Below are 23,923 nucleotides of genomic sequence, written 5' to 3'. Positions count from 1 at the left end.
TTTCTTTTCAATGATCATCAATTTGTCTCAAATATTTTTCCTTAATTTAAAAAGGAAATGTTAATACTTTTAGAAGGTGGATACATTTTTGAAATATTGGTACTTGTCCAATAGACTGCACTAAGAAGTCTAATGAGCATTCAGATTCAGAACAGATTCTCCAAAGTTTTCCGAATATGTAAAAAAACATAACACTACTGTAAATGTATTGCAGAAGTTCCGGAGCAATATTGGTCTTAAGCATGTACAATTTTTTCTCTTAAATTTGAAATTTTATGGGTAACACGTTGACACACGATTGATTTTTGGTGCCTGCTCTAAAGTGTAAACTGACTCTTGGCCTTCACTCCATCTTCCTGTCTCTCTAGCGTGAACTATTTTTTTCCTAAACCGTAGGTAAACCGAGCAAACCTGGTGGTCCTCTGCAAGTCTCCGATGTCACCAAAAACGGCTGCAAACTCAAGTGGAAGAAGCCGGAAGATGAAGGTGGCATGCCTATTGAATATTACGAAATTGAGAAGCTAGACCCGCTGACCGGGCAATGGATACCTTGTGGCAAGTCAACCGAGCCAGAAGCCAACATCACCGGCCTCTTGGAAGGAAAACCCTACAAATTCCGTGTCAAAGCTGTGGGCAAGGGTGGAGAATCTGAAGAGTTGGAGACCGACAAAGCAATCATTGCCAAAAATCCATTTGACGAACCAAGCAAACCTGGCCGTCCAGAGCCCAAGAACTGGGATAAGGACTTCATCGAATTGGAATGGGACGCCCCAGAAGACGACGGTGGAGCTGAAATCGAGAAGTACATTGTCCAAATGCGCGACAAAGATTCCCGCGTGTGGTTGGATGCCCTCACTACGCCTGGTCACAAGCGTGTAGGAAAGGTCACAGACGTTATTGAAGGTCATGAGTATGAATTCCGGGTGGTTGCAGTGAACAAAGCAGGTCCTAGCCCACCTAGTGACGTGTCAAAACCAGTAATTGCCAAACCAAGGTTCTTGAAACCACATATTGACCGTAAGAACCTGGACAAGAAGCAGATCCGAAGCGGTCAGTTACTCAAGTTCGAAGCAGATATCGAGGGTGAGCCTGCCCCAACTGTAACTTGGGCATACAAAGGACAGATTATTGACCGTGCCTCTGACCGATTGAAGATTGAAAATGAGGACTACAAGACCTCATTCACTCTAATGAAATGCGTCCGGGCTGACAGTGGTGTTTACACTGTCACCGCGAAGAACAGCTCAGGTGTTGATACAGTTGACGTTGAGATTGTAGTCCTCTGCAAAGCGTCAAAACCAAAGGGACCATTAAAGGTATCCGATTTGACAGCCGAAGGTTGCAAACTCAAATGGGAGCCGCCAGAAGATGATGGTGGTGCGCCAGTGGAGCACTACATTGTTGAGCGATTAGATACTGCAGGCTCTGGCCGCTGGATCCCAGTTACTATTGCAAAGACTCCGGAAGCAGATGTTGCTGGTCTTCACGAAGGTAAGGAATACTTGTTCCGTGTCAAGGCTGTCAACTCAGAAGGCGAATCAGAGCCTTTGGAAACAGACACCGCAATCATCGCAAAGAACCCTTACAGTGAACCAGACAAACCAGGCAAACCATTCGCTAAAGACTGGACCAAGAATAGCGTTCTACTCAAGTGGGCTCCGCCCAAGTCAGATAATGGTGCACCAATTACATCTTATATCATCGAGAAGAAGGATCAGTACAGCTCAAAATGGCAGAAAGGCGTGGAGCTTATCGGCAACAAGTGCGAAGGAAAGATCCCTGATCTTCTTGAGGGTATGAAGTACACGTTCAGAGTTATTGCCGTGAACAAGGGTGGGCAAAGTAAACCCAGTGACCCTAGTGATCCTGTCACTTGCAAGGATCGCAACGTTGCGCCAAAGATTGACCGAACGACTATCAGGGACCTAACCCTTAAAGCTGGTCAGAACATCAAGTTGGATGTCAAGATCAGTGGAGAGCCCCCTCCAGAGAAGATTTGGTTCCACAACAAAGCGCGTTTGGAACCAAAAGAAAACGTGTCTGTCGACTTTGAAGATTACAGAACGAAAATAGCCATTGTTCCAGCGGCAAGACACCATACCGGAACCTATACCATTCGAGCACAAAATGCAAGTGGCAAGGATGAGGCAACAATCGAAATCACAATTCTGGACAGACCAGGTAAACCGCAAGGACCTTTGAAGGTGTCAGACGTTCACAAAGAAGGTTGTAGCTTGAAATGGAATCCACCTGAAGATGATGGTGGATGTCCGATCGACCACTACTTGGTGGAAAAACAAGATGTCGAGACAGGACTTTGGATTCCTGCTGGTCGGTCAAAAGAGCCATTCATGGATGTAACAAACCTCATGCCTGATCAAGAGTACAAGTTCCGTGTCATGGCTGTGAATTCAGAAGGTGAGTCAGAGCCCCTTGACACTGAGCGATCTATTGTGGCCAAAAATCCATTCGATGAACCTGGACCGCCTGGACAACCTCAAGCTACAGACTGGGATAGAGACCATGTTGACCTAACATGGACTCCACCATTGAATGATGGAGGATCGCCAGTCACAGGTTATATCGTTGAGAAGCGCGAGAAGGGAACACCAAAATGGATCAAGGCTGCCGAAGTCCGCGACAAAGACACGAAAGCTAGGGTGGACGATCTGGATGAAGGTGTGGAATATGAATTCCGCGTCAAGGCAGTCAACGAAGCAGGTCCGGGTGAACCAAGTAAAGCCAGCGAGGGTGTTGTAACAAAACCACGCAAGTTGCCACCGAAGATTGATCGTCGTAACTTGCGAGCATTGACTGTCAAAGAAGGCGAACCATTCGTATTTGACATCAAGATTATAGGCGAACCCCCGCCAGACGTTGTTTGGAGTCTTAACGGCAAGACCATCGTCGACACTGGAGTCAGAGTCATCGAGAATGTACCGTACAAAACAAAGTTATGGCACAAAGAGCCGCGTCGCAAAGATAGCGGCACATACACGATCACTGCAACGAATAAGTACGGTCAAGATACCGCAGAAGTGGAAGTGACTGTAGTCTCAAAACCAGGTAAACCAGAAGGACCTCTTGCTGTTTCTGATATCACGAAGAATGGATGCAAACTGAAATGGAACAAGCCGAAAGACGATGGAGGCGAGAAGCTTGATGGCTACATTGTCGAGAAATATGATCCAGAAAATGGAGTTTGGATTCCTGTCGGAACATCAAAGGAGCCAGAAATGGATGTCACTGGTTTGATGCCAGGACATGAGTACAGCTTCAGAGTAAAGGCTGTCAACAAAGAGGGCGAGTCTGAACCTCTTGAGACTTTCTCTTCGATCGTCGCTAAGGATCCGTTCAGTGAGTCAAAATTGTTTCTTTTTCTTGTACTCCTCTCTTTTCAATCAGGAGAATGTATTTTAAGACATGAGAATATAATTAAGAATAAGAGAATATGCATTTATTCCCAAGAAGTTTTACCGAAAAGCAGATTTTTAAAGAAATGAAGTGATGAGAAATTAAATTGAATCAAAAAAATTCACGTAATACAAAGTCTCTTTTGAAAGCTTGTCCAGTTGTAACTTGAATACAATCAAGCTAGAAGCATTAAAAATTGTAAATAATCTTCAACCTCTTTTCGCTTTGGTGTTGTCTCCACTTGTTTTTATGTTTCGATTTACAGCATTCAAGGACATGCGAAGGCATGTAAATCTGACTTTCAGAGGTTTTAAAATTAATCAATTTTTCTTCCAATATCAACTTCTTCAAAGAACTTTGGTTTATTTTTCCAGCTATTCCTGGTGCCCCTGGAATCCCTGAAATCGTTGACTGGAGTCAGAATCACGCTGATTTGGTTTGGAAAGAACCTATCTCTGATGGTGGCTCTCCTGTCACGCACTACATCATCGAAAAGAAAGACAAATATGGGTATGGAACCTTTTCAAGTGTTTAAAATTCATAATTTTCAAAAAATTTCAAATTTTCTATTTTTAGAATGAGACCTTACTTTAAAATAAGGAGTTTTTATGTCTTTCCATGATGTAGGTACCTCTTTGTACCTTCCGTAATGATATTTAAAGAATGTGAGGAAAATGAGACAATATTATTTATTTAAATACTTCTGAACCATAGTCTATGACCCTAAAAGTGATACCTGGGAGGCAGAGCTAGTGACTGGCTTGGAGCTTTGTTTAAGGGTTAAGATCGGGCTATCATAGCCAATCAATCCTTAAACAATAGATTAAGGGCCTCAATTCACTCTGCCCCTCAGCCGCTACTCTTCGTGTTGTAGACTTTAATGTAATATTTGCTGTTCTAACAATTTCTGAGTACAACTTTCTTTTCAAAGGTCTTTAGTTCCTTATTATTAAATACATATGAAACTAGTCTTTTATCAGAAGTTTTTGCTTCCAAATGATATTGTAATTGTAGATATTTGTGAAGGTGTTACAAGTCCTTGAAGTTTCAGAAAAAGTTATGAAGAGTATGGATGTACAGTCTAATGTGTAAATTCAGGGAGCAGGAGAAATTTTTTCCATGAGTCCTCAATACAATGTTGAACATTTTTTCTGAGAAGAATTTTAGACCCCATCCTTCTTGAAATTCAATGAGAAGAACAATAACTTCTTTCTCAAAAACCATCTTCACCGTATCAGCAGTAGTCAAGAAATTTTGAAATTCAAGATAATTTGACATCCTGTACAGTTAAATAAGCTAGTAGCAACAGAATAAAAATGCAAGGCATGTATTATACTTCAGTTACAGAATATTTGACATTTGTATGCTTTTTACAAAATAAATTTGAAGTATAAGTCTGAAAAGTGCAGAATGTGTATTATTTTATACCATGGGAAACAAACTTGGAGCCAGTGTACATTAGCCTGTGTCACACTATCAAAGCTAGCCATCAAAGTATCAAGGTCAGGTGTTGTGATTGGCTTATTCGATGACTTGGACCAATTACAGCACTTGGCCTTGACATTTTGATGGAGTATTTTGATAGTGTGACACAGGCTATTCAATCCCTTTAGATGAGTTCATTCAAGTCAAGCACTAGTTTATTTCAAGTATGTGTGATGTATGTTGTTGCAGCGGTGTCTGGGAGAAAGCAACTGAAACCATCGGTGCTCAACCGCAAGGAATCGTTAATGGTTTACAAGAGGGACAAGAATACCAGTTCCGTATCATTGCTGTGAATAAGGCTGGTCCGGGAGAGCCAGGAAAAGCAAGCAAAAACTTCATTGCAAAACCACGCTACTGTAAGCATCCTTATCTTTCAGTTTTGCTCTTAGTTTCAAAGTAATGTATTTTATAATGAGACCCAATTAATGTTTAAAGCATCCCTCTGTATATTTCCTCCAAAATATTTAACTTGGAAAAATGTTCATGTCGTGAAAAGATTAATCTGGATCATCTGTAGTGTAGGTAACACTACATCTGGATAATCAGGAGTCATAAGTATTAAATAATGCTTTTATAAAGTGAAAATGATCTCTGTAACATTATTCATTTAATACTTCTTCCAAGAAACAGAAAGAGATATCCTGTTCTGTCTTCAATTTAAGGTTGTAAAACGCAATCGATTTCGAATGGTACTGAAATTTTACCCCTCTTTCCAGTGGCACCTCACATTGACCGCTCCAATATTGCTGATGTTCGTATTTCTGCTGGATCAACACTGAAGTTTGACGTTAACATTTCTGGTGAGCCGCCTCCACATGTAGATTGGAGAGTGGGCGCTATGCCTGTCAGGTAACTGAAATTTTAATTTGAGAATATTTTTTAACATCTTTTGTGCCTTACGCTTTTACACAGACTTCTTGAATAGGAAGTGAAAATTTAATGAATATAAACGTTAGTGTTGAAAAACGTTCATGTCTCTTATTTTAAAAGTATCTGCTACCGTCAAAATGTTATCTTCTTTTAGAAGGCGATCAATTTATCCGGTACAATGAAATATTTCCAAACTGTTCACCACATCACAAGAAAATGATAAAAATAAAGGAATAAGAAAAATGATATTCATTATTTCCTGCCACCAAAATAAATAGATAAAATAAGACAAGGGAAACATTTTTACCAGGTTCTTGTCACATAAAAGATATGGATATAAAGAATTTTATTGACCCATGGCTTATATTATGGCGCCTACCAAAGCTTACAATTTTAACTTTGCCTTAAATCTGCCAAAAAATTTTCATATTTCTCAAATCGTTATAATAATCTCTCAAATATTACTGCATAAATAATTTAATGATTTCTGCCAATCATATGTATCGTTATCTTTTTTGCAGAAGCAAAAAGACTGCGACCATTGATAACGTTGATTATAACACAAAGTTGGTTATCCGTCCAGTATGCCGTGAAGATACTGGTGAGTATGTGATAACCGCAACCAACTCGTCCGGCAAGGACTCAGTTGCCATTAACGTTATCGTCATGGACAAACCATCTCCGCCTCAAGGACCTCTGCTAGTAAGTTTAAGCCTCTGTCAAAACCTCCTCTCTCCTATGTATCAATAGTGAAATGAAGACACATTGTATTTGCAGCATTCCAAAATTTCTACCCAACCTTAAATAACTGAAAATTTTTGTTCAAAATTCATTGGAAAAATTCTTGAAAAGGGAGAAGGAACGTCACTCAAAAACAGCCAACCTATTCATAATTTTAAAAACTATTTCAAAGCATCGTAAGTTTAAAGGTGGTTTTGCAAAATCATTACTTGATAGTTTTATTATGTCTTTCTCTTACTCTTGTAATCAGAATGCCGGTTGGTGATAAGTCTTTCGTTCGTAAACTATGTGTTCACCATCAGGTAGGGTTTTCATTGTTGGCCCTGCAGCCCGATTGTTGAAATTTATGTTGGCACAAAAAGAATCGAAAATCAATTACACGGCGCAAATAGGGATCTTGTCTTGTCTTATCTTGCTGACATTGCCAGTTAAAGTTTCAACAATCAGGCTGCTGTTACATTGAAGTGGCTGCAAGACTACTTCAACCAGATTTCCACCGGCTAAATGCTGGAACGTTGCTATGATGGTTTATAAGCTAAGAACTTCACAATTTTTTATTTATTATTTAAGGGGAAAATATTAAGTTGGAGCATTGTGCGATCAGGAAAAATTAAAACTTTTCTTACAAGCGGATTTATGTTACAGGTTTCAGATGTGCACAAGGAAGGTTGTCAGTTGAAATGGAAGCGGCCGCAAGATGATGGAGGTAGCCCCATTGAGTATTACTTGGTCGACAAATTTGACCCACTGAAGTACTGTTGGGTACCTTGTGGAAGAGCCACAGAAACAAGTACGTATTTGTGTCAATTTCAATGAAAAAATAACCAGTTGCACAGAGAATATTATTTCATAATAATGGAGGATTGCAGGATGTGCTTGTAAGTTTTTGAATTTTTGTTCATAATCAATTTTCAGAGACTGAAATGCATTTGAATCCTTGAAACATTCTCAGTTATTCATAAGGTAACTGGATAGTCAAATGGGGTCTCCATTATTCTGCGGGGAAAGAAAGGTAAATAAATCTAAAAATTAGCATTAGTGTCACGAAATGAAGTCATGAGTTTCCGTGCAAGTCTTAGGGGGAGAGTTTTCAGCTAAGGCAGATTAATATTAATACTAATTTTTGAACTTTTTGGCCTTTATTTCCCCACAGCATAGAATGGACCCAGCAGAATTCTACCATCAGTTACTTGCAGTATTTGGGCCATCTTTTTAGTGTTTTTCTTTCTAATTAATGAGATAGTTACCTAGTTCATTTCAGCAATTAAGACGAAACACTTTTTGCGCAGCCATTGGGAATGTGTATGCTATGTTGAGTTTGAAAATCTAATAGATCAGCAAGTCAGAAGAATGTGGAAGCAGTTAGATCTCCTCTACCTTATAATGTAAAATGACAATATAGTGGTCAAAAATTCCTAAGATGATGCTTGAAAAGTGTTCGGTCTCAAAATTCATGATATGTACCGCATTAGTTACGTTATATTATATTGCAGAAACGGCTGGATTTTTTCATGTATTTATTTTTGTGTGTTTTTTTCGCAGATATGGCTGTGACGGGGCTTATGCCAGGCAAAGAGTATAAATTCAGAGTCTCTGCTGTAAATTCAGAGGGAGAATCCGAACCTTTAGAAACCAAAGAAGGAATCATCGCCAAAAATCCATTCGGTGAGTGCTTCTCTTCTTTACTGCAACTGTTTATACAGGAAAAAAATTCTGATTATAAAAGTTATTAGCTTCATCCCTTCAGTTTTGAATGAATGAGCGTCCACTCGTTCTAATTGGAGGCAAATCAGTGGATGGATTATTTTCTGAGCTTTAAAATATTACGAAAATTCGAAGTATACACAGTTTCCCAGGATTAAGTACGAATATTGAAGGAGTCGATTCTTTGGGTCCAAAAAAGACGTTTTTGTGGTATAACTGTTTTTCCAAGTATGCTTTCCCTGGGGGCCACCCCCACCCCCTTCGCGCTCCATTCAGTCCCTTTAATCTTGAAAACGATGAGTCATAGCGAGAAAATGCAAGGCACACTTTCTCAATATTTTTTAGCGCTGAATCTAATGGTGCCGTCAAAAATCAATTTTTGTCCCTAGAAATATTGATTTTGGCCGTTTTTAGGTTTGATAACCCCCACCTTCCGTTTCATATGAGTTTTCCCTTTTTGGAGGTCAAAAATGAAAAGAACGCTAAAAATTACTTCCAGCTACCAATTTTGATTAATATTGGTTAATAAAAATTGTCACAGTGTTGAAAAGACGATTTTTTCTCTTCAACTTTGGGGAGTCGTGGCTTCCAGAAAAAGCATTTTTGGAAAAAAAGCAATTCCTCAAAAACGTCTTTTTCTGACTCCTTCAATATTCATACTTAATCCTGGGACACTATGTAGATTGCTTAGGAAATGATGAATTCATCATCGTATTTAGATACAAGTCTCACAATCAGGAACACTTTCCCCAAAACTTCTAAATCACAAAGGTTTTGTCTTTTAAAAATGGAATATTATTTCATAAAAGAGGTATGAGGATGTATGTTTTAATACAGTTATCTTGCTGTCTTTAAACTCCTCACACTTTTAAAGGCTTTTTATTTATAATTTTTATTTTTTACCTTGAAAATGTAACCTTAATGAATGCCATGTATTACATCATCCTTGTACTTCCCTCTTGGTTCTACTTTCTGTAACCTGACTATTTTCTGCATACAGATGAGCCAGAAAAGCCGCGCAACCTAGAGGCAACCGACTGGGACAAAGACCACGTAGATCTGAAATGGATGCCTCCAAAGTCCGACGGTGGCTCGCCTGTGACAGGTTACGTCGTCGAGATGAAAGACAAGACTGGAGAATGGGAAAAGGTGGCCACTGTGCCAGCAAGCATCACCAATGTCACCGTTCCAGGGCTCAAGGAGGGTGAAGGCTATGTCTTCCAGGTTCGAGCAATCAATGCCGCTGGACCCGGAGAAGCCAGTGACCCGACTCCGACCATTACAGCCAAGTCAAGGAATTCAGCACCGTACATTGATAGGACCAATTTGACCACTGTTAAGATCAAGGCTGGCCAGAACTTCAGCTTTGATGTCAAGGTTGGTTGTCTTGAAAATCATTTTAAAATTTTACAGGGTTGCCACAGCCAGAGAAAACCGGGAAATGTCAGGGAATTTTAAAAAGTCAGGGAAAATTTGTTAATTCACCTTCATTTGCTCTCTAGAATGGGTTTGAGATTTTGAACAAGAAATTTTGCTTGAAAAGTATTTTCAATAATGCCTTCTTAACCATCCGTCACACATTTTGGTGAAATTTCCTGACAATTGAAGAATTGTTAGGAAATTTCACCGAAATGTGTTAGAGAAATCAGGGAAACGTCAGGGAATTTCATTTTCTAAATTCTGTGGCAACCCTGATTTTAACCATTCATTGCTACTTTGGGTTAAGAGGAGGCTTATTTGTTTTTGATCAAAACTGTGGCATTTAGTCAAAATGAATCAGTATTTTTTAGTCACTCTTGGTCCTTGATAGGCAGAAATAAGACTTGGTTCTTATATCAATGGCTAAAGTACAAAACCACGCATCTCGGTTTGCGACTTTGCTGACTTCCTGTCATACTTTATTTTTCCTCAGAAAACTAGTCAAAGTAGTCGCTTTAAAACTTTCTTGATTTCTCCTCTCCATTAGCAAAATATTCTGTATAAATTAAAAGCTTGGTTTGCTTCATCTCCTCAGAAAAATAAAGTAGGAGCAAAAATTTTGAAACATCGCAATGGAGTTATATGGTTTTGCGTTTTGGCCATCGATTCATAAGATCCAAGATTTGATATCCAAAAACGTTTTCACGAGGTGCATCCTAAAAATTTTCTCCTCTAAATATTTCCCTCTTTTACAAAATATCCAGTCAGTCCTCTGCAGTAAAAATAATAGGAGTGTGCAAATAGAAAATTGATGCTTTAAGTTAGCCATCATCCATGTAAATGAAAAAAATATGGAATAACCAAAAGAAAATTTCCATGACTTGTTCTTGTCCTGAAAAGGTTATGTCAAGTATCTCCTAATCCCTGTCTCGTTTTCAATGCACATGTTATTCAGAACAGTGAACAGTGTCAGAATTTTTGTGAAGATATTCCCTTCTGTGGAGAGCTGATTTGGCAATGAAGAAGTCCCAAAATTATTTCTATTTGTTAACGCCTCACTGATTTTTATCCTCAAAATATTCTACTATGTCCCAAAGTATGCATCAGATTTTAACTGTCAAAATTTTCCTGTGGTCCTGCAGGTTAGTGGAGAACCAGTACCAACCACAAGATGGACCAAGAACACGAAAGAAATCCGGTCCGCTGACAGAGTCAAAGTCACTCATGTGGACTACAACACCAAGCTTCTCGTCAGAATGGCAGCTAGGATGGACTCCGGCACCTACAACATTGTAGCGGAGAACATCAATGGAACTGACACCGCCTTTGTGGAAGTAATCGTCATAGGTAAGCTTATTTTTCCCTTTGCAAATTAACTGCAAAATGGTCATTACCCTGTCAAGAACCAATAGAAAATTTCCTTGACTTGTACTGCCGTGCAAAGCAAAAACGCCGTAAACGCCATTTTACATTTTTTGGAAATAATGTATCATAGCAAAAAAACTTGTGAATCTTGGGACAGTGTTTTTCCAGAATTCTGTCTCAAATACTATCAAGAACTTAACCTAAAAATTTGAGGTTCATGGGTCAAACAGTTTTTATTTCATAAGTGTTAAGTTCCTGAAAACGAGGGAAAATCTTGATGGATTTACAGCATTCTTGCTTAGCACGGCAGTGTTCTTGTCCTGAAAAGGTTGTGTCAAGTGTCTCCTGATCCCTGTCTCGTTTTCAATGCACACGACATTCAGAACAGTGAACAATGTCAACAGTGGTCAACCTCGACTTATCGTGTACTCAATAAAATCAGTCACTGCAATTAAATCTTCTCATCATTAAAAGAAGAACATCTGTAATTAAGACTCAAATGGATGTCAGCAGATTTGTTTCTTGGTTCTCTAGTCCTCTGTTAATTTTATTTTATTTGTATATTTTGTGTATTTTCAAAATGGCAGCTTCTTCAGGTGTTAATCTTAGTACACAAAATAAAAAATCTTGACGGTTTGAAGGATTAGTGTAGTATACAGGCTGTCTAGTGTGTATACTACATTAGCTGTTCTTTTTCCCTTCAAGCCTGATGTTGCCCTGTGTTTACCGCCTTCTTGACCTGATTTTTCTTGCTCTTCTAATTTTTTTATTCTCTTTCCAGATAAACCAGGTGCTCCTGAGGGACCTTTGAGTGTCTCTGATGTTCATGCTGAAGGCTGCACTGTGGCATGGAAACCTCCAAAAGACGATGGTGGCCAGCCAATTGAGAATTACGTTGTAGAAAAAATGGACGAAGCAACTGGTAAGAATTGTTTCTTTAGCTAACCCAACTACCTTAGAGTGCAATAATTTTTATCCAAAATTCTTACGAATACACTGAAAACAGAATTCATACAATGTTTCCTATCAGGTAATTTTAATTTCTCTCTCTCCTCCCCCTATTTTCTCCCAACCCTCATCCCTGCCCCCTGATGACAGTAACTACCTCTTTCCTCCGGTTTTGATCAATATATTTTCGCTGGTTAACGACCTGTTTTCATTTTATTTTGTCAATGAATATCAAGAAAAAAGTTTTTAAAAACAACAGAATTTTCTTTTTTCGAGAAATAAGTTATGCATGTAAGACGATGAAGAACTTTCTGAATTATCGTGAAAAAATTACAGTTTATGTGTCTCAAGTTTCCATTCTAGTTTTGGATTTTGCTGATTTTCTTACAAAGGCAAAGCACCCAAATGATACACGGTTTTTTTTTTATCAATTCAGGTCGCTGGGTTCCTGCTGGTGAAACCGCTGGCAAGGAGACATCACTAGAAATTGGTGGATTAATCCCTGGACACAAGTACAAGTTCCGTGTCCGCGCTGTGAACAAGCAAGGAAAATCAGAGCCTTTGACTGGCACTTCAAGTGTTGAAGCCAGAAATCCATTCGGTGAGTTTCTTGTCAGAATTATTCTTCCCTTGCGATCATAATGAGAATGAATCCTGTGGTAAATTTCACAGTTCCAAGAGCCAGACTTCATGTAAAACTATATCGACACTCTTTTTTTGTTCCATACTCTTTATTCTTCCTCCGAAGTCATGGGCATTTTCAAACTGCTTCTTGATGGGTCTTATCAATGGGTCACTAAACTATGAACGTATTTTGACTTGCGAATATAGTTTTCTGAAGGAAAATGACGCGTATAACACGATGCGAACATTAAAAACGCGAACAAGTAACTCAATTACCGAGAAATGCACAGTTGAAATCGCTCAACTTATACGCAAATTTAAAACGCCCTGGTTTCGCACCGCACCAAATGATGTCATCCGGCACCAATCAGAGGTGGGCACGGGTTTCCACGACGTCCGTCAAATGTCTATCTACTCTTCGTATATGAGAACAATACTAAAGTCGAAATCATATCTTATGAATTCAAGACTAGAATCTCATTCATATGTAATAAACAAGCATTCATCTGTAATAAACAAGCAACAACTCCACATTGAAATGCGTTTTATTTTAACAAACATCAGTGGAAAATAAGAGAAGATTGCGATATGACTACCGCAGTACATCAACCGCGTCAGTTTCCCACCATTCGGGTGCGTTTGAAATGTCTTGCAGTTTTTAGATTTTTCAAAAGCGGTTTTCTCCGTGATTTTGGCTCCATGAAAATGCGGAAAAATCACCATGTTATCTCCTCACATAGTACTTTCAGAATATTCAATAAAATAAACAGGGTTTAGTGACCCATTTAAGGTACACAATACCATAATTTTCATTCCAAAATTGAACTAAAACTGAAAATTAAAATATCACAGTACACGTAGTATACATACTAAGATGAAGGCTGATTATCAGACTTTGCCAATACTTTCATCCTAATTTTTTAGCAATTCAGTGTACCAACGAATGCTTCTCAGTCAGCTCTAGTGAATGTTTTGACAGCTCCATTTCTATTTTGTGTTATTCTTAATTTGTTTCTTTTATGTTTTTTAGACGAGCCTGGCAAACCAGGAACTCCCGAAATCAAGGACTTTGACACTGACTATGTTGAGTTACTATGGAACAGACCTGAAGAGGATGGTGGCTCACCCATCACTGGTTACATTATTGAAAAACGAGACAAATACAGGTTAGTGTGATTAATATTTTGCCTTCCCGCAAATGTAGGTAATTTAGAATCACTGTGCATGTTACTAACAGCAAAAGGCATAAGCCCTCCTTTGAAGCCTCTCTTCAAAGCATCAAAAGATAACAGCAATGTTTGCTTGAATAAAAAATAAAATGTTGCAACTTGAAGCTACAACCTATTCCTACAAGCATGCAGAATCTTTCCTTAAAGTGACCAAAAATTTTACTTTCTCTTCCTGTTTTGTTTTGAAAGTTTTCCATTAAATTTAAAACACCTTAGCACTATACACACTAAGGTCATTTTTTCTTTTAAAAATGTAAAATTAAAGTACAGATCGACAATGAAACTCCTAAACCACCTATTGTCTGCGGCGTTCAAAAATCTCAGCTCTGATCATATCTTTTTAAAAAAGAACAAATCAACATCATCCCTAAAGTTGTTTAAGAATTTGCTTTGTGCAGAGAAAAAGTAAGGGAGTTTTTGTTAATCAAGGTTGAATACTTCTCTGTCTATAAAATAAAGTATGACAGGAAGTCTGCAACGGCGCAAATCGAGTTACGAGGTTTAGGAGCATTACTGTTGTGATATATTTCAAGGAAAAATCCATACCAACATCAGAATTTCAGCTAAAATTTGAATCATCAGCCTCCAAATTACTGTGAATATAGTTTTTGTGAATTTTGCATTCTCATTAGAGTAACTTAATAAACATTTTATTTGGACTTTCAGCCCAGTTTGGGACAAATGCGGTGAAGTTACCGGTCCAGTAACTCAAGGCAGAGCAACAGGACTGATTGAAGGACAGCAGTACGAATTCCGCGTCAAAGCAGTGAATAAGGCAGGTCCTGGAGAACCCAGTGATGCAACAAAGCCACATATCGCTCGGCCCAGAAAATGTAAGTCTAAAATCTCCTCTGAGCAAGTTAAGTTTATCATTTACTTCATCTCAAAGCCTTGAATCCATTGAACTTTAGTTCAGCTTGGTGCACTGCAATGGGCAGAGCTACGAAAAGTTGCACGTTGTTTGTAGAACACAAAAAACTGTGAAAGCTTGGAAACGAAAAAATTTCATAGCCTCGCCAAATTTTCATTCCACATTAAATCTTTCTTGGGGAGGCAAATACTTCACTCATTTCCAACACAACTGATTATTTTATTTCTGATCCAACTAGGCTGAGGTCTCAATTCAAACCTCTTCCCTTAAGTTTCTCTTCCACTTTTTGGTTCAATGTAAATGATCTTTATAATAATAGAAATCCATCAGAATGGCCGTGTCAAAAGAATAATTCATCATCGAAGCACCAAATGTGGTCCTACTAAAAGCAGGCTAAATTAAACAAAGAGAATTAAAAATATTAAACTTGTTTCATTCATTCTCTTCTTTTGCTTAACTTTTAAGTCAATACTGATTAAAGTTTTATTTTACTGTAAGGTACAAAATAACACTTATTAAAATTGGGTGAACATTTAGAATGTGATGATTTTTCCAACTTTAATTGGATGAAGATTTTCAAATTTAACTTCGCTAAATCAGGTTACCATGGATCTGATTTTGTTAAACAAAAATGCGAAATGAGCCTTGGATAAGTTAAGTGGAATCCACAGACCAGCAATTGCTGAAACTAGTAGCTCAGCAATGATTTTTGATTCATTCTAAAGTACCAAGTCAACAAGTTACAAAGTCCATATTTCTCATTCCTCTTTTACTTTAAATTTCAAAAAGCACCTGTGGCCGTTTTTAATCTTTATAATTAATGACTATATTTCAAGACTTATTAAAATGTCTTCTGTTTCTTTCTTATCAGTGGTTCCAAAGATTGACCGCTCAACCATGATCGACATCAAGGTCAAGGCTGGCCAGAACTTCGAGTATGATGTTGCGGTAAGTGGTGAGCCGCCTCCAAGAAAGGAATGGTATCTCAAGGAAAACATCGTGCTTAACACAGACCGCGTCAAAGTCTCAAATGAAGACTACAGCACGCGACTCAAAGTTATCGACTCCAAGAGAAGTGACTCTGGAACCTATACACTCACAGCCAAAAATCAATATGGATCAGACACCGCTGAAGTCAGGGTTGTTGTTCTCGGTAAGTGCTCCAGTTTTATTTTTCTAATTTTCCATATGTAGACAAAGACCCTTGACTACGCTTTTCATCACTTTTTATAATGGTACCAATCAAAAAAAAGTTTTCTGAACAGTAGTAGATTTTAATTTTTGTTAAAACTACAATATTATATTCTTGATGAATACAGTACTTTGTTGCTATAATAAATAATCTATGCTTGTTGATTCCTGATTAATTGTTTGCACCATTGAAGACTCACAGGTGCGTCAGAGAAGAGACAAAATAAGTTGAACTTGAGCGGAGAATATTTTTTTCATGATTCTTATGTCCGAGATTTTTATTGACCCAACTTAGACTATACTTTAAAATTTGAGCCCAGGAAACCACTGTAAAGTTTATTTTTTGTTTTTGTTTTTCCAAAAGTGACGTCAAATGGAAACTGTAAGAAAGGAAAAAAATCGTAAGATCAAAATTAACTTCAATCTATAATTTTAGTAAAATGTCTACGTTAAACAACTCAACAAGATTTTTTCACCCTTTGCTCAATACTTTTTCAATGAAGAAATAATAACATTTTCCATCAATTTGTATTTTTACAGATATTCCGGAGCCTCCTCAAGGCCCACTACAACCAACAAACATCACGAAATCATCCTGCACATTAACATGGCGATCTCCCAAGGACGATGGTGGTACCGAAATCACTCATTACGCCATCGAAAAAATGGACACTGAGAATATGCGATGGGTACCTATTGGCATTGCTAGTGCCTGCAGCTTAAGGTGAGAAGTCAATATCTCAAGTCAATTAATAACAACTGAGAAACTCTTCAAGTCAGTCAAAATCAAATACGAAGAGTTTTTTGTATTACAAGGCCCTTTGAAAGCATGTATTCTATGGTTGACTTAATTCTTTGGTGAGATAATTTTACGAAAATTACCCAGAGAATGATTCCAACTGCTTCTCAGTTTTCAAAGAGCCTGTTTCAGCCTATGCTATTTATTGAGTCTCCTGTAAATAATTAATCTCTGATCATAAGCTTTTCAATTTTCAGGGTTGATCACCTCATTGAGGGCCATGATTACAACTTCCGTGTCAAGGCTGTCAACAAGATGGGAGAATCCTTACCTCTAGTCGGTGCCAATACGATTACGGCCAAGGACCCCTATGGCAAACCAGACAAACCAGGACAGCCACAGCCCACAAGTCAGTTCTTTGATATTTGCCCATATTTTTTTTTATGTGTGTAAATGTAGTAATTAGGTAGATAAGACCCACTCTTACAGTGCTTCCTGGGGCTCTGTGACACCTAACCGCCACAGTACCTTGTTCTCCCACAGCCCCTCAGGGAGTTAGTCCTCCCTCATTTCATTGGAAACTAGTGTCCCCTCTAAATTTGAATCCAATGAATAGGCAATTCTCTATGTAGTAAATGGGCAGAAATTTTGAGTGAAATCATATTATTTACACTAGCAAAGCTGGTGCAAGGAAGGAGGGCAAGTATACTTAACAGACTGTGCTGATGTTAGAACGGAGAATTCAGTAATCAGAAGATTTTAATAATGAAAGAAAAGTTGACAAATTTGAGACCTGAAACAACTCATCAGCCAAATGCGTGCATTGCCACCTTTTAAAATGAGAGATGAACATTGTACATGAGAATTCCTACGTACAGACAAAATGAAAGGAACAAACGAAAAAGATTAAAATGGGAGGAATTGAAAAATATATGAAAATCTGAATTAATGAATGAAGAAAGCATAAACAGCAGGTATAAATAAAAACCACCAAATAAATATTTAATTTTTCTCTCAAGTCCCAAAAATTCATGTGTATTTCCTGGATGAATTCTTCAAAGCAGTAATTTTTTATTCCAGATTGGGGCAAGGACTTTGTCGATCTGGAATGGAAAGAACCGAAGAAAGATGGTGGTTCGCCAATCCAGAACTACATCATCGAAAAGAGGCTGAAATATGGGTAAGTCTTTCCTTCATTGTTTGTTTATCCACTCTTCTACACCAAAACATGTATGCTGTATTTTCATTCATACATATTTATTATGCATTCATTGTTCTTCTAAAAATGATCAAAAGATCTACTGTAGATCATTGATTATTTGGTGTAATGTTCGGGAATTTCGCCCTAAACGAAATTAATGGATTATGAAAACCACCCCAAAAAAGACCATAATAAAGCAGTTTCAGGCTCTGTTTGTAACCAGAAAGCATAAGCTTGCCGAATTTTCTATTGTATTTACAATGATAGTCATTCAATTGAAGAAAAATCACCTAAAACCACACATATTTTTGAGTTTTGCCCAAAAAACTGGTTTCTCCCGTGTCAAGCTGGAGAATGTCACTTTTCAATGGTGAAAAAGCGGCGTCTAATAATCAAATAATTGAGACGAAGATGATTAATGATCTACTGTATCCTTAAAGTAGTATGAAAAGTAACATTTTATGTCTTCGCTTAGACCATGGGAAAAGGCTGCCATTGTGTCTGGCAAAGATAACAAAGCTACAGTCCCAGGCCTAGACGAAAATCAAGAATATGAATTCCGTGTCATCGCCGTCAACAAAGGTGGTGAGAGTGAGCCTAGTGAACCATCTCAAGGAGTTATCACCAAACCAAGATTTAGTAAGTACCTCTGGATTCTTCAGTTTTCAAAAGTAGATTTTTGTTATTGAAGTCTGTAATGCACTTACTATTACGATGTTGAAGGAGAATTTAAAACATTTGTGCTGTGTTTGTGGATTTACACTTATAAAATTTCAATAAAGAGCAATAACATCTTCCTCAAGGATTAAGTTTTTAAATTTTTGTTGTGTGTAGTTTTCAACTAACAATTTATGAACAAAAAAACATATTATTTTTAAATCCAATTGTGTGTTTTTCCCCTCCACAAATCAATGAAAATTTTAAAATGAAAACCCTGAAAGGTTTAAAGTTACCAATGTCTTGCTTTTTTAACCCGCTCAATAATTTTCTAACAGCATGTTCAGTAGATATTGTATGTATCCTGGACTCACCATTGTTTGTCTTGTTGAAGTAATCCTCCTGCTTTACTTTTAGCGAGCGTTTTCTTGTTTGTTGTTCCTGTGGCAGTGGAGATGAATAGTGGAAAGTATCCTGCATACTTTTTATTTACGTAAGTTCAATTTCAAAATTATCAAAGTTGTCACTGGCTGGATAAGAATACGTTCCTTTTCACGCTGAAAATTTTGTTTTGAAACATGTATGGAACGTTTTACTCATTTAAATAAAGAAATTGATTACCATTATAGCTTATGGTGTACGTACATTTTAATTTTATTTTACTGATGTTCGACATGTTTTCGTAAGTTTGATGAGCTCTCTAATACCTTTAATTTCCGAATAATTTCAGCCTTGTTCCGTTTGATGCAATTAAGTTTGTCATAGTTTTTTTCTAATTCTCTATCAATTTTTACATATTCCATATAAATTTAGCATCTTGTATAGCTTGTTTTATAGTTATCAAAGTTTATATTAATGAAGAATAGCAAAATGCTCGATTGAAGCATTTCAAAATCTCTCCCCGTGTTTTACTTTTCCAAGATAATATTATCTGACGACTTCAGAGAATTTTTCAAAACGGCTATATAAATACATGTTAATGATTGAGTGTATTATAATCATTAGATAGTCTTCAAAAGAGCAAAATATGAAGGAAAATCCCCAATTTAGCCAAAAAAGACTTAAAATCCGAGTCGCATCACAATTTTTTTATCCCTATTCTCTTAAACTGTTGTTGCACAGAATCTTGAAATAATCCAACCTTGTTTTGTTTTGCAGTGGCACCTGAAATTGACACTGCTGCCCTGCAAGATCTTGTTGTCAAAGCCGGCCAACGCATTAACTTCTCTGTACCAATTAGAGGTTCCCCACGTCCAACGGTCAAATGGATCGTCAACGAAGTGCCTGTCAAGATTGGAGGACACGCCGACATTGAAACACATGGAAATGAAACATCTCTTGAAATTCCATTCTCAGCCCGGTCTGATACTGGACTTTACACACTCAATCTCAGCAATGAGTTTGGCATGATAAGCGCATCTGCTCATGTCACTGTTTTAGGTGAATATATTACTCATATAAGTTTTTAAAATATGCCTAAATCCTTGGGAATTAAATGGAACTGAGTTTGGGTTTTTACTCTTATAAATTGTATTCCTTGAAGGAACAGATACACCTGCGAGCTAGACGCGCGTCTTGAGCGACGAGTAAGCCTTCGGCTGTGTTCGGCAATCTTCGTAGCCAATCAGGTTACAACTCGCCACTCGTAACTCAAAGTAGGATCGGATCCTACTTTTTGGGTCAAGAGTGTGTATCTGGTGTATCGCCAGGTGTATCTGGCCCTTAATTTTTTTTTTTTTTTTTTTTTTTTTTTTTTTTTTTTCTTTTTTACATGTGATGAGCATTACATGTATTTGTATTTTAGTTCCAGGGAAGGCAATTTAAAGCTGAGCAATCATTATCATTTGAAAAGAGTCCAATAATTTTGTTTCTCATCACTCAAACTGATAAATCTACCTACAAAATCTTGCATTATGATCTGTGAACTCAATATCATAATCAACTCTGCGTTACTTCTGTATTCTATTTTGAGTGTAAGGAACTTCGTCTAACTGAAAGAACGATCATTCGTGATGAAATTATTAAAGTTATATGTCAGAGTATTTACCTTAAAAGTATTTCATGCATTGCTTCATCTTCAAAATAAAACCGCGCAAGTGTGCCCTGAAAAAATTCACTGTCGCACATCTTTTACCAGCTTAATAAGCGCTCCATCATTATAAACGGATTTTTAGAGGTAAATAAATATACAAAGATGTGTATCTTAATTTTTGAATTTTCCGGTCATGGCTTTTTAGCACTTGACAGAGGTGCAAGGGAATAGATTAATGGGAAAGCTGGAATCATGAAAATTTTAAAGGAATATTTAAGCAATCAGTAATGCACTAATGGGGAAGGGTGAGGTGGCAAGTCTAATTATCCTTATCGTTTCAAATTTAGACAGAAATAATACTATTTTAGTTTGTGACTTCAGAAGTAGCTAAGTAGCAAAAAACTATCTCTGAGAAGGCAGGAAAATTAATAATGTCTGACCATAACCATTTTTTTTTCACTCTTATTCATTCTCTCTAGATCGCCCATCTCCACCGGAGCCACCTCTAGATATCTCTTTGATCACGAAAGACGGCTGTCGTCTCATCTGGAAACTACCAGTAGACGATGGTGGCTCGCCAATCACACACTACATCATCGAAAAGATGGACATCTCCCGTGGAACCTGGTCAGAGGCTGGAATGTCATCCACGCTGGCTCATGATGTCTCACGGTTAATCCACAGGAAAGAATATTTGTTCCGTGTCAAGGCCGTCAACAGCATTGGAGAATCCGACCCGCTGGAAACGCCAAACTCTATTGTGGCAAGAAATGAGTTCGATGAACCTGACGCACCAGAGAGACCTGATATTCTTGATTGGGATGAAGACCATGTTGATTTGCAGTGGGAGAAGCCGAAGTCTGACGGAGGTTCTCCTCTGACAGGTTACATCATTCAGAAGAAAGAGCGAGGAAGCCCGTACTGGAGTAATGCAATGACTGTCCCTGGCAATGAAACAGCTGTAAGTTTCCATTTAAAAACAAAATTTCTACCTTATCAGTTTGGATCCAATATCTTGAAATCAATTCTCAATTAAGCAGTTCGTCGAAAAGTAGAGCTACATTTTTTTCAAAATAAGAGGTCTGTTTCTTGAAAGTAGGGTGAAAACAAGATTAACCTCCCAACAAATTTTGAATTGAATTTACTATGATAGTGATTATTCAGGTATTCAATTTTTTTCCCCTCAGTTCCTCTCTGCTTGTCACACCAAGAGTCATATATTAAATTATCATTGAAGGGAAACAAGTCATAATTTTAAATGGAACTCTATCAAGTAAGAGGTAGGTATATAGGCCCTATTTTTCCAAAAAAACTTTAGGGAAATTTAATGAGCTATTTTCTCAGTGCAAGAATTTCCTTTCAATGCAGAGCATTACTGCTCACGACCATACAGATCTAATCAAGCAATGAACCATCTTTTATTCCGCTATGTTTTTGTATTATTTTTCAAAGGAGGAGTTGCGTTTTGGGCCTTTTCCGGCCCCACCTGGATTTTGCTAAATGTTTCATATTTTCAAAGTACTAGTTTTAGGTAGACTCTGTGCCAAATATTAGACCGAACGGAGCCCATGCAAGGGCGCAGCAGCGCCTCAAACCCAAAATCCTGGAATCGAAAAACAATTATTTTCGTCGACTTTTTCGACTGTTATCACTCTTCCAGCACATGATTCTTATGTATTTTTTTGCGTACTTTTCGTTGCTGGCCTTTTTAAAGGCCTCCGATAAATTTTAAGGGGCCTTATGGCCCTTTGTTGCCATTTTTGGCCCATTTTATGGGGTTCTTTCCATTTAACACATTCAAAACTCAACTTAATCCAAAAACTGTGTACATTTTTGAAAAGTACGTAAAAAAATGAATAAAAAATGGTCAGTAAAATTTTTTCCTATGTTGCCAAATTTCCGAGAAAATTGGTCCCAAAGTGTCGAAAACGGCAAAAAATCGATAAATCGCCGCGTCTAAGGTTCAAGAAAGTGGAGTACATTTTTCATACTGTACCAGATAACAGCTCTTATCCATCCATACAACATACTAAAATATCATAGTTGTACCTGGATTCCCACGATGTGAAAATTGACCGAGATGTCGATTTTAGCGGCCTTTTTATACTTGAAGGCAGCTCTTTTGAATGTTTTTCGACCTTAGTCACCCTCTATGGGTGTGTACTATATGTATTTTTCTACGTACTTTTCATATCTGGCCCTAAAAATGGCTTCCTGTGAGTTTTAAAAGGCCTAACGGTCCATTGTTGCCAATTTTCACCAATTTTTAGGGGTTTTTTCAAGTTTACGTGTGTGAAACTTAATTTAATCTAGAAACCGTGTACAATTTCGGAAAGAACGTAAAAAAATACATAGAAATGTGATTTGTACCTTTTCCCTACGTTGCCAAATTTTCGAGAAAAATCTCCTGAAGCGTCAAAAATGCCAAAAATTGGATTAATCATCACGTCGGAGGTTCCAGGAAGTGAATTTCAAGTTTTTTTTCACTACAAATAACGTATCGAAAATGGAAAATTGCAATGCATCTCAAGGAACATGTAATGGCGCAGATGAACGTGACAAAACGGGCCCTCAAGGTGCTTTTACTTTATCCTTCACTCCAGTTCACCTCTTTATTCCTGTAACCTCGAGATAATCCTTGGTTCTCAAGATGCTTGCTACAGGCCAAATATACCGAAGAACAGAAAATGCGTGGAGATAGTGTCCCACGATCCACATGAATGTCATAATTCACTTCCTGGAACCTCCGACGTGATGATTAATCCAATTTTTGGCATTTTTGACGCTTCAGGACGATTTTTCTCGAAAATTTGGCAACGTAGGGAAAAGGTACAAATCACATTTCTATGTATTTTTTTACGTTCTTTCCGAAATTGTACACGGTTTCTGGATTAAATTAAGTTTCACACACGTAAACTTGAAAAAACCCCTAAAAATTGGTGAAAATTGGCAACAATGGACCGTTAGGCCTTTTAAAACTCACAGGAAGCCATTTTTATGGCCAGATATGAAAAGTACGTAGAAAAATACATATAGTACACACCCATAGAGGGTGACTAAGGTCGAAAAACATTCAAAAGAGCTGCCTTCAAGTATAAAAAGGCCGCTAAAATCGACATCTCGGTCAATTTTCACATCGTGGGAATCCAGGTACAACTATGATATTTTAGTATGTTGTATGGATGGATAAGAGCTGTTATCTGGTACAGTATGAAAAATGTACTCCACTTTCTTGAACCTTAGACGCGGCGATTTATCGATTTTTTGCCGTTTTCGACACTTTGGGACCAATTTTCTCGGAAATTTAGCAACATAGGAAAAAATTTTACTGACCATTTTTTATTCATTTTTTTACGTACTTTTCAAAAATGTACACAGTTTTTGGATTAAGTTGAGTTTTGAATGTGTTAAATGGAAAGAACCCCATAAAATG

General features: G+C 37.6%; 1 protein-coding gene across 28 annotated transcripts in view; it reads left to right on the top strand.

Annotated features, from left to right (window-relative positions):
• Nucleotides 1-23,923, top strand: part of bt (projectin protein bent) — a 256,610-nt gene that overhangs the window by 212,381 nt on the left and 20,306 nt on the right. For all 28 annotated transcript variants that reach the window (XM_072304609.1, XM_019048127.2, XM_019048132.2 and 25 more), the window contains 20 exons: nucleotides 397-3,357; nucleotides 3,789-3,924; nucleotides 5,089-5,255; nucleotides 5,616-5,748; nucleotides 6,291-6,471; nucleotides 7,156-7,300; nucleotides 8,053-8,175; nucleotides 9,215-9,591; nucleotides 10,776-10,980; nucleotides 11,780-11,920; nucleotides 12,383-12,547; nucleotides 13,601-13,736; nucleotides 14,466-14,632; nucleotides 15,542-15,823; nucleotides 16,402-16,585; nucleotides 16,858-17,009; nucleotides 17,681-17,780; nucleotides 18,277-18,440; nucleotides 19,617-19,898; nucleotides 20,970-21,451. In XM_072304609.1, coding sequence (XP_072160710.1) covers nucleotides 397-3,357; nucleotides 3,789-3,924; nucleotides 5,089-5,255; nucleotides 5,616-5,748; nucleotides 6,291-6,471; nucleotides 7,156-7,300; nucleotides 8,053-8,175; nucleotides 9,215-9,591; nucleotides 10,776-10,980; nucleotides 11,780-11,920; nucleotides 12,383-12,547; nucleotides 13,601-13,736; nucleotides 14,466-14,632; nucleotides 15,542-15,823; nucleotides 16,402-16,585; nucleotides 16,858-17,009; nucleotides 17,681-17,780; nucleotides 18,277-18,440; nucleotides 19,617-19,898; nucleotides 20,970-21,451 — 6,683 coding nt within the window. The remainder of the gene's footprint in view (nucleotides 1-396; nucleotides 3,358-3,788; nucleotides 3,925-5,088; nucleotides 5,256-5,615; nucleotides 5,749-6,290; nucleotides 6,472-7,155; nucleotides 7,301-8,052; nucleotides 8,176-9,214; nucleotides 9,592-10,775; nucleotides 10,981-11,779; nucleotides 11,921-12,382; nucleotides 12,548-13,600; nucleotides 13,737-14,465; nucleotides 14,633-15,541; nucleotides 15,824-16,401; nucleotides 16,586-16,857; nucleotides 17,010-17,680; nucleotides 17,781-18,276; nucleotides 18,441-19,616; nucleotides 19,899-20,969; nucleotides 21,452-23,923) is intronic.

This window comes from Bemisia tabaci, chromosome 9 (assembly GCF_918797505.1).
Source record: "Bemisia tabaci chromosome 9, PGI_BMITA_v3".
Classification (NCBI taxonomy): Eukaryota; Metazoa; Arthropoda; class Insecta; order Hemiptera; family Aleyrodidae; genus Bemisia; species Bemisia tabaci.
This window is presented reverse-complemented; position numbering and strand designations above follow the sequence as displayed.